The sequence below is a fragment of the Tachyglossus aculeatus genome, chromosome X5 (assembly GCF_015852505.1).
Source record: "Tachyglossus aculeatus isolate mTacAcu1 chromosome X5, mTacAcu1.pri, whole genome shotgun sequence".
In the NCBI taxonomy this organism is placed as follows: Eukaryota; Metazoa; Chordata; class Mammalia; order Monotremata; family Tachyglossidae; genus Tachyglossus; species Tachyglossus aculeatus.
In genome coordinates this window covers 5,222,447-5,239,704 of record NC_052097.1, presented here as the reverse complement: position 1 = coordinate 5,239,704, position 17,258 = coordinate 5,222,447, and the positions used below count along the sequence as shown (strand labels likewise).

At 43.4% G+C, this 17,258-nt stretch overlaps 1 protein-coding gene across 3 annotated transcripts in view; it reads left to right on the top strand.

Annotated features, from left to right (window-relative positions):
- WDFY3 (WD repeat and FYVE domain containing 3) overlaps positions 1-17,258 on the top strand; it is a 226,385-nt gene that overhangs the window by 74,035 nt on the left and 135,092 nt on the right. For all 3 annotated transcript variants that reach the window (XM_038769261.1, XM_038769260.1, XM_038769259.1), the window contains 3 exons: positions 4,923-5,390; positions 6,777-6,878; positions 13,066-13,259. In XM_038769261.1, the coding sequence (XP_038625189.1) occupies positions 4,923-5,390; positions 6,777-6,878; positions 13,066-13,259 (764 nt within the window). The remainder of the gene's footprint in view (positions 1-4,922; positions 5,391-6,776; positions 6,879-13,065; positions 13,260-17,258) is intronic.

The following is a 17,258-nucleotide window of genomic DNA, read 5'->3' as shown; positions in this document are numbered from 1 at the left end:
CTCTCTATGCCTCAGTTACCTCATCTGAAAAATGGGGATTGAGATTGTGAGCCCACCGTGGGAAAGGGACGGTGTCCACCTCGATTTGCTTGTATCCACCCCATTGCTTAGTCCGGTTCCTGGCACAGAGTAAGCGTTTAACAAATATCATCGTCGTCGTTTCATGCCACATTATTTAGAAGGTGGTCCGAGTTCTCCGTGCCCTGCCTGGTTGAAAAAGATTCGAATGGCTACCCTCCCTATACCTAGGAAAAATTGAGGGAGTGAGTAGCATGGTTCATAGGCTTTGTGGGGCTCGATCCATCCCGTTCTCCTATAGCACGAGGTAATGTTCTCACAAAAATGCCACATTAAGGAAAACCCACCTCATAATGTCCCACTTGTCTGCTGTGTGACCTCGGGCAAGGCATTTAACTTCTCTGAGTCTCAGTTCCCTCACCTGTAAAATGGGGATTAAGACTGTGAGCCCTCTGTGGGACATGGACTGCGCCCAACGTGATTAGTTTGTATGTACCCCAGAGCTTAGAACGGTGCCAGGCACATAGTAAGCACCTAACAAATACCTTTAAAAATCAAATCAAATAATCCTCACCGGGTCCAAGATTGAGCCCACAAGCAAACACACACAAGCCATTTCATCCAACACCACGTCACGTGGACTCTAAACAGGCTGGCGTGGTTGGACAGACACTCCCGATTCCATCAACAACATTCCAGCCAAGATGCACAGCAAGACCGCAGCAGCTTGTTTTGGGCCGGGAATGTGTCTACCAACCCTGTTCTGTCATATTCTCCCAAGCTCTTAGTACAGTGCTTTGCACATAGTAAGCATACAATCAATACCCTTGATTGATTGACTGTCTCCTTGTCTAGGCTATTAGCTCATTATGGGCAGGGAATGTGTCTGCTTATTCTGTTCCATTATGACTGTGAGCCCCAGGTGGGACAGGGACTGTGTCCAACCCAATTTGCTCGTATGCATCCGAGCACGTAGTACAGTGCCTGGCATATAGCAAGCGCTTAGCAAATACCACAAGTATGATTCTCATTATTATTCTCCCAAGCACTTAGTATGGTGCTCTGCACATAGGAAGCACTCAATAAATACGATTGATTGAGGGCAACATCCCCTTCTGGGGGAAGCTGTTTTGTGCTGTCATTACAGGGAGGGTAAATAGGTCCCACTTTAATGCAGGATCATTTTGCATGCTACAAGCAAGAGAGAATTCCATATAAAGATAACATCGTGGTGTTCTCATGATATATGGAGGGCCCAGTCTATTGATGTGAGCCTGAAAGATCACAGCAGCGGGGAGTCATCTAGGAGGCACGAAGCTGGAATTGGCAGGGAAAACTTGTCCCAGTCTGGGTTGAACAGCTGAAGAAGCCCCTGGAATTTGGCTCCATCAACGTTTACTGTCCATCCAAGTGCACCTGTTCCTCTGAGCACTTATGGGCCAGTGGGTTTTCTGTCTTGCTTCATACTCCCTACCAGGGACAGGAAGAGAGGATCTTTTCAACGCCGCTATCTGTCTGGGGTTTGGTGTTGGGTAATAAACGCCCTCAATGTGTCTCCTGACACGGAAATACCAAGTTCGTTTCCCAACCACACGCCTTTTCTCTCTTATTAGGATTCCCGAGGCATGTTGAAAAGAGAAGCTAGGCAGCAGTCACTTGGAGTGTCGTAAAAAAAAGTCTCAGTAATTGAATATCTTCCTTGCATTCTCACGGAGCTTGGATCAAACAAAGTGCTTTGCATGGTGCTTGGCATATAGTAAATACTTTTTAAAATGATATTACAACATAGTGCTTACTATGTTCCTGGCACTGTACTAAGCATTGGGGTACTTAAATACTACAACTATTACTCTTATCATCATCATTACTATCATTATCATCATTATTATTCTGAGAGGAATTCATTTAGTCCTTGCTTTATGCTGTCTCTACCTGTGGCACCCTGGTTCTAGTGCATGATGGAGAAATGTCAGAGAATTGGAGCAGGGAGGATTTTTTTTTTTAATGGTATTCATTAAGCACTTAGTAGGTGCCAGACACTGTATTAAATGCTGGGTTTGATACAAAGTTGGACACACTCCATGTCCAACATGGATCTCAAAGTCTTAATCCCCATTTTAGAAATGAGGTAACTGAGGCACTGAGGAGGAAAGCGACTTGTACAAGACCACACAGCAGACAAGTGGGAGAGCTGGGAAATTTGGCACTTGATATTCACCCCACTCTCAGCCCCTCAGTACTTATGTCCATATCCGTAATTTATTGTAATGTCTGTCTCCCCGCCTACACCTTAAGATCCTTGTGGAGAGGGTACTTGTCTACCAACTGTATTGCATTGTACTCCCCCAAATGCTTAGTACAGTACTCTACATACAGTAAGTGCTCAGTAAATATGATTGGTTGATTGACTTTTTCAATGGGAGCAGTCAAGAGTAGCTAGCAAATAGTAGTGAGCAAATGTCTGTTGAGCTCCTGCCACATCAATCAAATTCTTTTATGTAGCACTACCTCATCTTTTATATTTTTAATCAGCGACCATCCAGTAATAGTCAGTGGATAATATTACTGTAATGGTCACTGATAAAAATATCAGTGGCTATTATTTTGACAATTTCACGACAATGTTAATAATAATGTTAAGAGTGTGAGCCCCATGTTTGACATGGACTATGTCCAAACTGATTATAGAAGCAGCGTGGCTTAGTGGTAAGAGCCCGGGCTTTGGAGTCAGAGGTCATGGGTTCAAATCCCAGCTCTGCCAACTGTCAGCTGTGTGACTTTGGGTGAGTCACTTAACTTCTCTGTGCCTCAGTTACCTCATCTGTAAAATGGGATTAAAACTGTGAGCCCCCCGTGGGACAACTTGATCACCTTGTAACCTCCCCAGCACTTAGAACAGTGCTTTGCACGTAGTAAGTGCTTAACAAATACCATTATTATTATTATTATTATTATTATTATTATTATTAGTTTGTATCTACTCCACCACTTTAAGCTCATCCCTCTAGACTGTAAGTTCCCTGTGTGCAGGGAGTGTGTCTTTTATTGTTGTATTGTATTCTCCCAAGCACTTAGTGCAGTGCTCTGCACACTGTAAATGTTCATTAAAAATGAATGAATAGAGCACGTGGTAAATAGTAAGTGCATAACAATACCATTAAAAAATCTCAATTTATTTTTGTGCACTTGAACACTTTCATATTTGGCATTTGGGGACTTCTGTGTAGAAATGTTCCTAAGAGGCATACATTTTTCCAATCAGAAGCCTGTTTTAAATGGAGTGTAATGACTGGGTTATTCTTCCTCGGTAGGGGGAAATTGGCCGCTGTCATAAATCGGGTGAAAGTCACCCTTTCTCTCCCATTACAGAAGATCAATGCAGAGTGAGACCTTATCCTTTGTCTCACCTCTTGGGAGAGATCCATTCAACTAACTAGGATTTTTTGGGATGTTATCATTTTCACTCCTGTCTGAATCGTAGTAGCAGCAGTAGTAGTGGCAGTAGCATCAGTTGAGAAGTAGCATGTCCTAGTGGATAGATCACAGGTCTGGGAGTTAGAAGGATCTGGGTTTTCAACCCAGCTCAGCCACTTGTCTACTGTGTGACCTTGGGGAAGTCATTTCACTTCTCTGGGCCTCAGTTACCTCATCCAGAAAATGGGGATGAAGACCGTAAGCCCAGTATGGGACAGGGACTGAGTCCAACCTGATCAGCTTGTGATAATAATAGTGATGGCATTTATTAAGCACTTACTATGTGCAAAGCACTGTTCTAAGCACTGGGGGGATTACAAGGTGATCAGGTTGTCCCACAGGAGGCTCACAATCTTAATCCCCATTTTACAGATGAGGTAACTGAGGCACAGAGAAGTTAAGTGACTTGCCCAAAGTCACACAGCTGACATTTGGCGGAGCCGGGGTTTGAACTCATGACCTCTGACTCCAAAGCCCGGGCTCTTTCCACTGAGCCACGCTGCTTCTTTGTATCTACCCCAGAGCTCAGTACAGTGCCTGGCACACAGTAAGCGCTTAACAAATACCATAATCATCATTACTATTATTATTAAAAGGTTATAGGTAGGGCCCAGCCTTTGGGCTAATTTTTAACAGACTGCTTTCATTTTCTGCTCTTTAGAAGAAATAAAGAGATTATCTGCTGCAGTATTTTCTTTTCTTCTGTTTTCTCTGATGCCTTGCAGATAGTTGCATGTTAAACAGATTGAGAATAGTTATTGAAACATTCAGAATGCTAGCAGGCTGCATCTCTCTCACACCCACTCTCATACCACCTCGGAAAGTTTGATGTTTGTGCTGTCGATTTATGATTATTAAAGGGAAAACAATTGATCCATCTTAGCCAGAATGGCTTGCGGGATTTCTCCTCTGTTTGAATATTTTAGGAATGCGGTGGGTGGGACTGGAGCACGAAATTAGAGCATGTATTTTGTGTCTACCGACAAACGGCACAGGTATTTCATGCCTTCATTTTCATACTGAGATTCTGATGTGTTTTCTCTTACTAGACTTGCAAATGCTTTACTTTTCTTGTGGAGCCCAGTTGACTAGATTATGTGAATGAGTAAATTGCTGTCTTCCTAGGGGTAGAATTAGCCTTGGTGAAATAACTCCCAAGGGCTACTAAAGGCACTGATTTGTAAATTACTTCATTTGTTCCCTAAATGGAATCATGGGCAAATAGGGAGTCAGAAAAATAGAGCAAGAATGGGAAAAGAAGAAGTCCTAGGGTGGTTTAGAGGTATCAGCTGCTGCATATTGTTGTCTAAGGGGTTGAGGGAACTTTGATTTTCTGTTGTTTAACATGGCCAGTCATGCTTTGATGGAATCGGAACCCGCCCCCACAACTTTTACTATTTATTCCCTGTTTTTCATTTGCTGTCACGTAGGGTTCAGTGTGAGAAATGTCCAAGCCTTCTCCGTCCTCCAGAATGCATTTTTAAAAGCAAAAACGAACTATCTCGCCCAAATCATCCTCGACGCCATCACAAACCTCTACGTCGCGGACAACGCTAATTATTTCATCCTGGAACCGCAGCACACGCTGTCCCAGTTTGCAGAAAAGATTTCCAAACTCCCCGAGGTACAGAGCAAATACTTTGAGATGCTGGAGTTTGTTGTCTTCAGCTTGAACTACATTCCCTGTAAAGAACTCATCAGCGTCAGCATCCTCTTAAAATCCAGTACCTCGTACCAGTGTAGCATCATTGCCACAAAGACACTCCTCAAGTTCACCCGGCATGACTGCGTATTTAAGGACGTCTTCAGGGAGGTGGGCCTCCTAGAGGTGATGGTTAATCTTTTGCACAAATATGCAGCACTCTTGAAAGATCCCACCCAGGCACTGAACGAACAAGGTTAGTGGTTTTCCATACGTTCGCCTGTATCCGGTTGGGAAGTGTATGGTTGGGTCGATGTAAACAATTACCAGGAATTTCTGGTGGGGTGGACTGGTTGTTTTTCCTTCCCGGCCGATTCTGCAGTGAAGCTGTTAGGGAGGGAGGAAGGAATGGGAGGAGCAGAGCCCTCCGGGATATAATAACTGCTTGGTTCTAGCCAGTCCCTCTCCAGCAGCAGAAAGCAAGGCAGCCTGGAATAGTTGTATTTATTTTTTTAACTTGTTTAAAGGTATTATTAAGCCCTTTCTATGTGTCAGGCACTGTACTAAGCTCTAGGGTAGATACAAGCTAATCAGGTTAGACACAGTCCATGTCCCACATGGGGCTCACAGTCTTAATCTCTATTTTACAGTTGAGGTAACTGAGTTACAGAGAAGAGAAGTGACTTGGCCAGCTGTGGCACTTATAAGTGAAGTGACTTGTCCAAGGTTACACAGCAGACAGTGGTGGAGCCGGGTTCAGAACCCGGGACCTTTTGACTCCCAGGCCTGTGCTCTGTCCATTAGGTCGCACTGCTCCTCTTAAAAATTCACTTTTTTGTGATGCTCTCCACAGCTGAGCATCTTCCCTCTCGATTACCTGGACTGAAATGCTATAGTCCATTAAGAGTGAACTAGGGGAATAGGATTTAGGGGGCCTGGCCTGGGAGCAGACAGACTTCAAAGAGCTGACAGTTCAGAAAGCTGCCATTTTCGGTGTTGTCAACCCTGCCTGGAAATCTCAGGTCTGGTCAGAGATTTGGAATGAGAGAGGCTGGAAGTTCAGCCCGGGGAGGTGATTGTAGTCTTTCGAATTCACATTATCTCAGATGAACCCATTGTTACGCTCTAGTAATGTCAATTTGGAAGTGTTGCACCATCAGATTACTTCTATGTTCTGATGTTCACAGGTGTCTCCTCTGGAAAATGCAACTGGGGAAGACCCTGAAAGTTCTGTTCTCCAATATTAAAAAAAAAAAAAATTGTATTGTGCTAAATTTGGTTCAGGCCATACATTTGACCCCTTTTTGCACACTTTCATTCATGCATTTTCATATTTATTGAGCGCTTACAGTGTGCAGAGCACTGTACTAAGTGACTTCTAGACTGTGATCCCGATGTTGGGTAAGGGTTGTCTCTATAATTATACTTTTCAAGTGCTAAGTGTAGTGCTCAGCACACAGTAAGCACTCAATAAATGCAATTGAATGAATTAATTAACTTGAATTTGAACATTTTTGAACCTTCATCATGATCTTACTGTTGTTGACTGGATAACACTTGGGAATCATTAACAGGTAGGATAGGAAATGAGGCAAGAGTGTTCTCTGTTTTGTGGGGGTAACTTCCTGAAATTCTGTTCTAGGGGAGTCCAGAAACAACAGTTCCGGAGAGGATCAAAAGCAACTAGCTTTGTTGGTAATGGAGACCTTAACAGCACTTCTCCATGGGTCAAATACAAACGCAGGTAATTAGAAAAGCCTTTGGCCGAAATGGCATACCTTTCGCTTACGGAAAAATAATTGTACGTTAAACCCGGCCACTTCTCCACCAAAGCGTGACCTTGGCGATGTCTCAATTATACGGGGCATAATTAATATTCAAATAGACAATCACCCTGAAACGTGCAATTATGTAAATTATTAATAAATAACGCTGTTGTAGTAATAAAAATGCACCATTATGTTACTGCCAAAATGCATCATTATATTGGAATCTCAATCTTCTGCTGAGCAGATAGCTGCATTGTTCCAATGCTTGTCATAGAGGTTTGTGTTTAAACCAGTGTCTCTTTCCTTCCTGATTTTTGTTTTCTGCAACTCTTGGATTTACCAACTTTATGGATAAGAGAATACAATGTTTACCCTCCCCTTCCAGACTGTAAGCTCCTTGTGGGCTGGAAATGTCTATCAATTCTGTTATACTCTACTCTCCCAAGCACTAAGTACAATGCTCTGCATCCAGTAAGCGTTCAATAAATAATGATTGATTCCTGGTAAAGTCAGTCCATTGAGAATATTTCTATGCGGAGTACTCTACTAAGTGCTTGGAAGAGTACAATGCATAAAAGCCATTAAGATCACTGTCCCTATTTTATTAAGGTAACAAGCATATTCGCTGTTCATTATTTCATTTGTTTCAGTGTCGTCAAAAGAATGTGCTCTCTCTTTGAAGAAATATTAAAGCAAAGGTTCTCATTATGTGAACTTCAGCAAGCATATTCAATATGTATGACTACTGTCTACTCACTTAAGAATGGAAAACAGTCCTCCATATTTATTGAGTGCTTACTGTCTGCAGAGCCCTCAACTAAGTGCTTGGGACAGTACAAGTACAATATTATACTATGCAGTCCAAGAGTCGGTTGATACGATCCTTGCCCCCAAGGAGCTTACAGTGTAGTGATGTTAGGAGGGTTTGAAGGTGGGGAGTGTGGTGGACTGTCAAATATGAACGGAGAGGGAGTTTCAGGCCTGAGGCGGGGTTTGGGTGAGCAGTTGGTGGTGAGATAGACAATCTTGTATTGTATTTTCCAATTTTCTTGTATTGTACTTTCCAAGTGCTTAGTATAGTGCTCTGCACACAGTAAGCGCTCAATAAATGCTATTGAATGAATAGACAAGATGGAGGTACAAGAGGATAGGGTGGTAAGAGGAGCAAAGTGTATGGGCTGGGTTGGAGCAGGAGATCAGCGAGTTAAGTTAGGAGGGGGAGAGCGATTGAATGCCTTAAAGCCGAGGGTAAGGAGTTTCTGTTTGATGGAAAGGACCTCATCAACACCAGAGGAATCCTGCTAGACATGAAGCTCTAATTCCAGAGCTTAATTTTCTGCTTAGTGAAGAACATGGGGTTTCCTTTGAAATGTTCCGAAATGGTCCCCTCTTTTCATTAGGAAGAGAAAACACTCCAGAGGTGATGATGTAGGTCAGTAGTCTGTTAGGTTCTTCTCTTACAACCCATCAGTCTCAGACGCTGCTGACATAATTCCTGGTTCGTTCTTAGAGATGAAGACGAGCGAACGGAGAAGTATTTGCTTTCTAGAATTTTAGCCAGCGCTATTCCTTTCCCAGGCCATGTTATTAATGATAATAATAGTTATGGTGTTAAGCGCTTACTATGTGCCCAGCATGTTACTGAGTGCAGGGGCAAATAGAAGATAATCTGCGTGGACGTAGTGCTCATCCCTTAGGGTGCTCACAGTCTTGAGTGGGAGGGAGAACAAGTATCGAATCCCCATTTTGCACATGAGGAATCTGAGGTCCAGAGAAGTTAAGCGACTTGTCTGAGGTCACACAGCAGCAAGTGGCAGAGCTGGGATTGGAACTCTGGACTCCCAGGGCCAGGCTCTTTCCATTAGGCCGTGCTCCTTCCCAGTGCTTAGTACAGTGATGTGGCCAGAGATTGATTAATTAATATGCAGTCTGGGATTCTGGTTGCTGACTGACGGTTCCAGTGAACTGTCCAACTGGGTGAAGTAGGCAAAACAAAAAAAAAAATCAGGGTGGATAAATAGTCCTTTGAAGTGCCATCCTCTGATCATAATTATTCAAGGTTTTGCATTTCCCTTTTTCTTTGGTTCGCTGGTTTGCATTCTCTACATTTCAGTCAGTCCATCTGTGGTATTTAGTGATCGTTTACTCTGTGCAGAGCACGGTAATAAGCACTTGGAAAATGCAACACAACAGAGTTGGTAGATGCGAAATAAGCTTACAGTCTGCAGGGAGAGATAGGCATTAAAATGAATTATGAACAGGGAAAATAGTTAAGCATAAAGATAGTTGCATGAGTGGAGAGGTAATGAGTCTTTATTGCTATATTGTACTCTCCCAAGTGTTTAGTATAGTGCTTTGCACACAGTAAGTGCTCAATAAATGTGATTGAATGAATGGGTGCTCTTGGGTAGGGGGAGGGGGTATCAAGGTGCTTAAGAGGGTGAGCCCATTTTTGGGTAGGGACCGTCTCTATATGTTGCCAACTTGTACTTCCCAAGCGCTTAGTACAGTGCTCGGCACAAAGTAAGCACTCAATAAATACGATTGAATGAATGAATATGGCCAAATGCATAATCGCAGAGAGGAGGGTAGAGAGGGGAAATAAGGGCTTAGTCAGGGAAGTCCACTTTCAGACCTCCATTGCTTCCAGAAACTTTAGTAAAGGGTGCTGGTAGTGAACACAGCTTCCTCACTTACCACTAATACTAATAATTGTGATATTTGTTAAGTGCTACCTGTGTGCCAGACACTGTACTAAGCACTGGGCTAGATATAAGCAAATCTGGTTGGACACAGTCCCTGTCCCACATGGGGCTCAATCTTAATCCTCATTTTACAGATGAGGGAACTGAGGTGCAGAGAATTGAAGTGACTTGTCCAAGGTCACCCAGCGAAGTGGCAGTTTTTGTACCAAGTGAATCACTTGGGGTGTTCTTCGTAAAGCACTTTAATATTCTACTCCTCCTCCAGCCCCACAGTACTTAAGCTCACATCCATCTGTAATTTATTTTAATGTATGTCTGCCCCTCTAGTTTGCAAGCTCGTTGTGGGCAGGGACAGTCTACATATAATCTTTTGAATTGTAGTCTCACAGGTGCTTAGTAAGCACTCAATAAATACCACTGAGTGATTGAACTGTAGTTAGTGAATTGAATGGCATTTCCTGGAGTGAACTACTAAGTTCCTTGGCTTCCCTCTCTCTCCACAAGGTGTAACACAAACCAGCTTGTTTGTTCTGGGGTGAAATTGGGTGTTTGTCCTGAAAGGCTGGTTATTAGACATTCCTATCTTAAGTGCAGTGGCTAAGCGAAATCTCCCCATCGGAAAAAAGACCATTGAATTCCTTAGACTAGCCATTTCAAGGGTCATTGGTTAGTACCCACTTCAGTGAAATGGAAAAAACAAGGTTCCTGCCCCAATTTGGTTTGTACGTAGGAGGCAGGGATTGTGGCATTAGGAAATATAGAAGAGGAAAAACTGAAGTCTTTAGTGATGGAGAATTTGCAAGAAAACTGAACTCACTTCTCATGATGATGGCAATGATGGTATCTGTTAAGTGCTGTTCTAAGTGCTAGGGTAGATACAAGCTAATCAGGTTGGACACAGTCCCTGTCCCACATGAGGCTCACAGTCTTAATCCCCAGTTTACAGATGAGGTAACTAAGGCAAAGAGAAGTGAAGTGATTTGCCCAAGGTCACACAGAAGACAAGTGCCAGAGCAGGGATTAGAATCCGTCTAGACTGTGAGCCCGTTGTTGGGTAGGGACCGCCGTCTCTATATGTTGCCAACTTGTACTTCCCAAGCGCTTAGTACAGTGCTCTGCACACAGTAAGCGCTCAATAAATACGATTGAATAAATGAATGAACCCAGGTCCTTCTTACTGGCAGGCCCTTGCTCTATCCAGTAGGCCATGCTGCTTCCCCCAAGTTTACTCCCTGATAGGCTGAGCCCTTTCATTCATTTATTCAATTCATTCAGTTGTATTTATTCACTCATTCAATTCATTCAATCGTATTTATTGAGCACTTACTGTGTGCAGAGCACTGTACTAAGCGCTTGGGAAGTACAAGTTGGCAACCTATAGAGACGGTCCCTACCCAACAACGGGCTCACAGTCTAGAAGGGGGAGACAGACAACAAACAAAACATTCAGTCCTACACATCGGGCCCTTACTGCGTGCACAGCACTGTATTAAGGTTGGGAGAGGGCGCTGCAATAATCAACAGGCATGTTCCCTGCCCACAAGGAGCTTCAGTGTGGCTCAGTGGCTTAGCCCTTGAGGGGGAGCATCCAGTTTTTCAGACCTGGTTTGGGTAATGCAGCTGAGAATACACAGTTTAGGCTGTAGCTTACTTACAAGGCTCATGGTGGTCCCAAAGACATAATGTCCAAACTACCTATTTTAACAATCAGTAAGTCATTAGTATTTATTGAGATCAGAGTCTGTGCAGAGCACCGAATTAAATGATTGGGAGAATGCAATAAAATTAGTAGACATCCCTTGCCTCAATCTGGCCCTTGGAAAAATTGGGTTTTGTATCACTGAGAACTAGTAGAGCCGTATAATGAAGACCGTTTATCAAAAATAGATATCTCAGAACATTCTTCCATAGAGTTTGAGAATGTTCTGGTTTCAGGCTGTTACGCCGCAAAAGATGTAGTGAATTATGGCAAGTGAGAAAAATCAGGAGGACACCCCAATCCAGTGGACACGTATTTGTAAGCTTGTTGCGGGCAGGGAACGTGTCTGCCAAGTCTTTTTGTTATTTTGTCATTTATTCATTCATTCGTATTTATTGAAGGCTTACTGGGTGCAGAGCACTGTACTAAGTGCTTGGGAAAGTACAATATAACAATAATCAGGCACATTCCCTGTGCACAAAAAGCTTTCAGTCTAGAGTGGGAGACAGACATTAATAGAAATAAATAAATTCCAGATATGTACATAAGTGCTGTGGGGCTGGGAGCGGGGATGAATAAAGGGAGCAAGTCAGGGATTCGCAGAAGGTAGTAGGAGAAGAGGAAAGAAGGGCTTAGTCAGGGAAGTCCTCTTGGAGAAGCTGTTCCTTCAGTAATGCTTTGAACGGGTGGGAGAGTAATTGTCTGTCGGATATGAGGAGGGAGGGCATTGCAGACCAGAGACAGGATGTGGGCAAGAGATCGGCAACGAGATGGATGAGATTGAGGTACAGTGAGAAGATTAGCATTAGAGGTGTAGAGAAGTGTGGGGGCTGGTTTGTTGTGGGAAAGTAGCGAGGTGAAGTAGGAGGGGACAAAGTGATTGACTGCTTAAAAGTCAATGATGAGGAGTTTTTGTTTGATGTGGAGGTGGATGGGCAACCACTGGAGTTTCCCAACTGCTTAGTACTGTCCTCTCCACTTGATAAATATCAGTCAATCAGTTGTATTTACTGAATCTTTATTGTGTGCAGAGCACTGTACTCAATGCATTGGGGAGTATAATACAACAGAGTTGGTAGATATGTTCCTTGCCCACAGTGAGATCTCAGACTAGAGCGGGAGAAAGACATTAATAGAAATGGATTATTGATATGGACATAAGTGCTGTGGGGCTGAGGGAGGGGTGAATAAAGGGAGCAAATCCGAGAGCAAGGGTGACACAGAAGAGAGTGGGGGAAGAATAAATGAGGGCTTAATCAGGAAAGGAGATGGGCCTTTCAGTAAGGCTTTGAAGGTAGGGAGAGTCCTGTCTGTTGGATATGAAGAGGGAAAAGAGGGAAGGAGTTTTAGGCCAGAGGCAGGACATGGGTGAGAGATTGGGGTGGCGAGATAGATGACATTGAGGTACAGTGAGTAGGCTGGCATTAGAGGTGCAAAGTGTGTGAGCTGCATTGTATTGGGAGAGTAATGAGGTAAGGTAAGAGAGGGCAAGGTGATTGAGTGCTTTAAAGCTGACAGGAAGGAGTTTCAGTTCGATGTGGAGGTAGAAGAACAACCACTGGAAGTTCTTGAGGAGTGCAGAAACATGGACTGGTTGTTCTTGTAGAAAAGTGATCCATTGATGAGAAAGATATTTGGTAACTGAAAAGAAAATATCAGGGATGGAACTTGAATTTTGATAGCTGTAATCAGTCGGTAATAAGCTGCCCTATCTGTTTCTCTCCTGTTTCTTTCTCCTGCCTTCCAACCCCTTGACAGGAATTTTCCGGGAATTTGGAGGTGCCAGGTGTGCACACAATATTGTCAAGTATCCTCAGTGTCGACAGCATGCACTGATGATCATTCAACAGTTGGTGTTGTCACCTAGCGGCGATGATGACATGGGCACTCTTTTAGGACTGATGCACTCAGCTCCGCCCACAGAATTACAATTGAAGACGGATATTTTAAAGGTAAGTCTTCTTTTCTCCTTCCTTAAAACTGCCTTGGGTTGAGAATTCAGAAGAGAAATGTTTCAGGCTAATCTCACCATCAGGAACGTTGTGGTGGAGATTGGTTTTGTGAGTTACAGATGGGAGTAATTTTTCAAATGCAGTGTTTGGGGTTGGTTTTTCTTTTTATGTTCTTCCTTTTAACTTCCTCAAGAACCCAAGTTTTGATAACCTTGTCTACCAATGCTTGGTGATGGGAGGGAAATGAGACTGTATAGAAAATGTTTCCAAACTTTCAATAAATTGTCCCTTCCTTGGTCCGAAGAAGATCCAGCAATGTTTGGCGTAAATCGACCCTCCGTGAAGCAGTGCTTTTAAGTCAATCGCTCAAACATGTTTATTGAGTACTTACTGTGTGCAGAGCACTGTACTAAGCACTTGAGAGGGTACAATATAACAGACATTCCCTGCCCACAATGAGCTTACAGTCTAGAGGGGAAGACAGACATTAATAGAAAGAAAGAAATTGTGGATGTTTAGATAAGTGCTGTGGGGTTGAGGTGGGGCGGGTTGAATAAAGGGAGCAAATCAGGGTGATGCAGAAGGGAGCGGGAGAAGAGGAAATGAAGCCTTAGTCAGGGAAGGCTTCTTGGAGGAGGCGTGCCTTCAATAAGGCTTTGAAGGTGAGGAAAGTCATTGTCGTATATGAAGAGGGAGGGCGTTTCAGGCCAGAGGCAGGATGTAAGTGAGAGGTCGGCGGCAAGATAGATAAGCGCTTAGTACAGTGCTCGGCACACAGTAAGCACTCAATAAATACGATTGAATGAATGAATGTAGTAGGTGTGCCGTGAGGTGAGGTAGGAGGGAGCAAGGTGATTGCTTTAAATCACTTTAAAGAACAAGAACTTTAGCTTTGATTTGTGTCAAACATGGCATTAGTTATGCTGCTTCTGCCATGATCACACCTGATGATTGGCTTGGGCCTCCATTCCTTTAAGTAAGATGGTGTCAGGGCCTTAGAACAGGGGTGGTAGGAGGGAGTATCGCTCTAGAGAAACGGCAGCTTGGATTCTTCCCCATAACATTGTGTCATTTTGGTACCAGATACTTCCAAGTTGGGCGATGAACTTGGAAAATAACATGACAAGCAAATGACAAGCAAGGAATCATCGTTGAGGTTTTAATTTGGATGTGATTCAGTAATGATGCACATTTAGCCATTCTCCCTTTGCTCATTTAACTCCTTCAGTGGAGAATAAAGCCTAAATAAAGGGAAAAGACCTCCCTCCACTCCTTGCTTCCCATTGCTTTAGCTTCCCTCGGTCACCTAACGAGGGCCAGAAAGCGGAGATACTCTTTTGAACTTCTTCAACCCTTCTTGCAGGCAGAATCTTTAGAAAACCAGTCAGAGTTCAGGCAGTCAAATCCCCAGCCTCTAAATGCCAGACTAGGGTCTGGGCAGAAGCAGCGTAGCCTAATAGAAAGAGCACGAGCCTGGGAGTTAGAGGCCCAGGGGAGTGTTTTTTGTTTTTTGCAAGGGGTTTGAATAGTATTTGTTGAGTGCTTTCTGTGGACCAGTCACTATATTAGGCACTGGGGTAGCTGCAAGCTAATCAGGGTGGGCACAGTCCATTTCCCACATGGGGCTCACAGTTGTAATGCCCATTTTACAGATGAAGGAACTGAGGCATGGAGAAGTGAAGAGACTTGAAACCTTCAGTTTCTGAAAATTACATTCCCTGAACTGCTATTTCAGCATTTCTGTGTCACTTAAACCCCAATGGACTGACAATTCCCCTTAACACTACTTGTATGCACACCTTTCCTTATTGCTCTAATGACTAATTTCTGTACATATCCCCTTTTCCTTCCATCTGTACATAATTGTAGTGCCTGCCTTCCCTTCTAGATCCAAAGATCCTTGGGAGCAGGAATTCTGTCTACTCTGCAAAGTGCTTAGTACACTGCTGTGTGCGCACAGTAGGTGCTGAATAAATACTACGGTCTGATGGATGGAAGTTGAAAACCTAGCTTGCAGGTTGGCTGTTCTTGATTTTGTTGCCAACCACTGGTTCATTGTCCCTTTGGCGAAGTCATTTAACATCTCTCTGCCTGTGTTTTTCTCAGTGTTGAATAGGGAAAATTGAAAACCCGTGGACTGATGATGAACCATTATCCTTTTTCTAAGAATACTGACAATTTGATTCTCCTAAAGGATAGAGCCCTGATAAAGAGGAAGTGGATGGAAATAGAGAGTCTCATCTCTTTTAGCACTGATGGCGTGTATGATTCATTTGTGGCATAATTGTTTACTTTAAAAGGCCCCCAAACCAGAACAAGAAGCCAACCAACAAATTATACTTTTTGTGTGCCGTACTCGGTGTCCTGACACGGATTAGGACTGGTTAATTATTTTACCCATTCTCAAATCATTACACTTCAGAAATAACAAAAGAAACAAAATAAGGAAACCATTTGGTGATATTTTCCATGTCTTCTCTTTTCTTTTTGATTCAGGCTTAAGGCTTACGACCCAGGTGCATGATAATTTTGGTGGCTTTGGAACCTTAGATAAATCAATTAATTTATCTGGGCCTCAGTTACATCCTCTGTAAAATGGGGATTAAATACCTGTTCTCCCTCCTCATTAAGCTGTTAACCCCCTGTGGGACATGGACTGTGACTGATCTGATTGTATTGTATCTACCCCTGTACTTAGTATAGTGCTTCACACATAGTAAATGCATAACAATTTTTTGTTATTATTATTGTTATTATTATTATTATGCATTAGCAAATCAATTTGAGCAGCTTGGTAGCCGTGACCTCCAATCTTGAAAGATGCAGGGTTTACTGGGGAGTAAGTGGTTTTATTTATCTGGAAATGAGTCTATAGACTCTAGAAGTGAGGTAAAACATACAATTGTATGTAGTAGTAATTAATCAGTAGTATTTACTGTGTGCACAGCACAATAGAATTAGTAGATACTCTCCCTGCCCTCGAGGAGCTTAAAACCTAATGGAATATTAATCACACGATAATCTAAAGGAAAAAGAAGTTTCCTGTGGGTGCTTCTTCATGCACAGGGAGTCAGATGAGGGTGAAAATGGAATTCTGATCTCTTCCCCCATACCACCCTTTTCACATCAGCCCCCTCCCGTCTCCTCCAAAAGACTCCAGGGTGAGGCAGCAGAGGCCCTGAGTATCAACTCCATCTCTTAAGATGGAAAAAAAAAGGCAGAATGAAAAAAATCACTGGGAACATGCTTTTAAAGAGGTAGAGCCACTTCTAAAGCAAGGTGCATTACAACACGATTCACTCCACCACTCCAAGCTAGTACTTCTAAATTGGCGACAGCACTGTAATGTTGGAGGTGAGAGGACTTGTAGCAAGGTAACAGGAGGGGATGAGGGAAGAGGATGAAGAGCAGCATGGCCTAGGAGAAGGAGCATGAACCTGGAAGCCAGAGGACCTGGGTTCTAGTCTCAGCTCTGCCAAACGCTTTTGCTGTGTGACCTTAGGCGAGTCATTTAACTGCTATGTGCCTCGGTTCTCCCATTCTCCCTCTTACTTAGACTGTGAGCCCCATGTGAGACAGGGACTGTGTCCAACCTAATTAATTTGTATCTGTCCCAGTGCTTAAAACAGTGTTTGTCACGTAGCAAATAACAAATATCATAAAAAAACGAGCTTACAGTGTAGATTGCATACACATAACGTTCAGCAACTTCCACCTCTGCCACCTTCCACCGCTGCATGGCACAGAGCAGCCTTCACCCCGATTCTGTGCTGATGGGGGGGCCACTGGGAACCATGTGGGGAAGCTTGCAGGAAGCCCTAGTGGAAAGAGCCCAGCCTTGGGTGTCAGAGGACGTGGATTCTAATCCCGGCTCTTTCATTGTCTGGTGTGTGACTTTGGGCAAGTCAGTCACTAAATTGTGCCTCAGTTACCTCATCTGTAAAATGGGGATTAAAACTGTGAGCCCCACGTGGGGTAATCTGATTACCTTGCATCTAC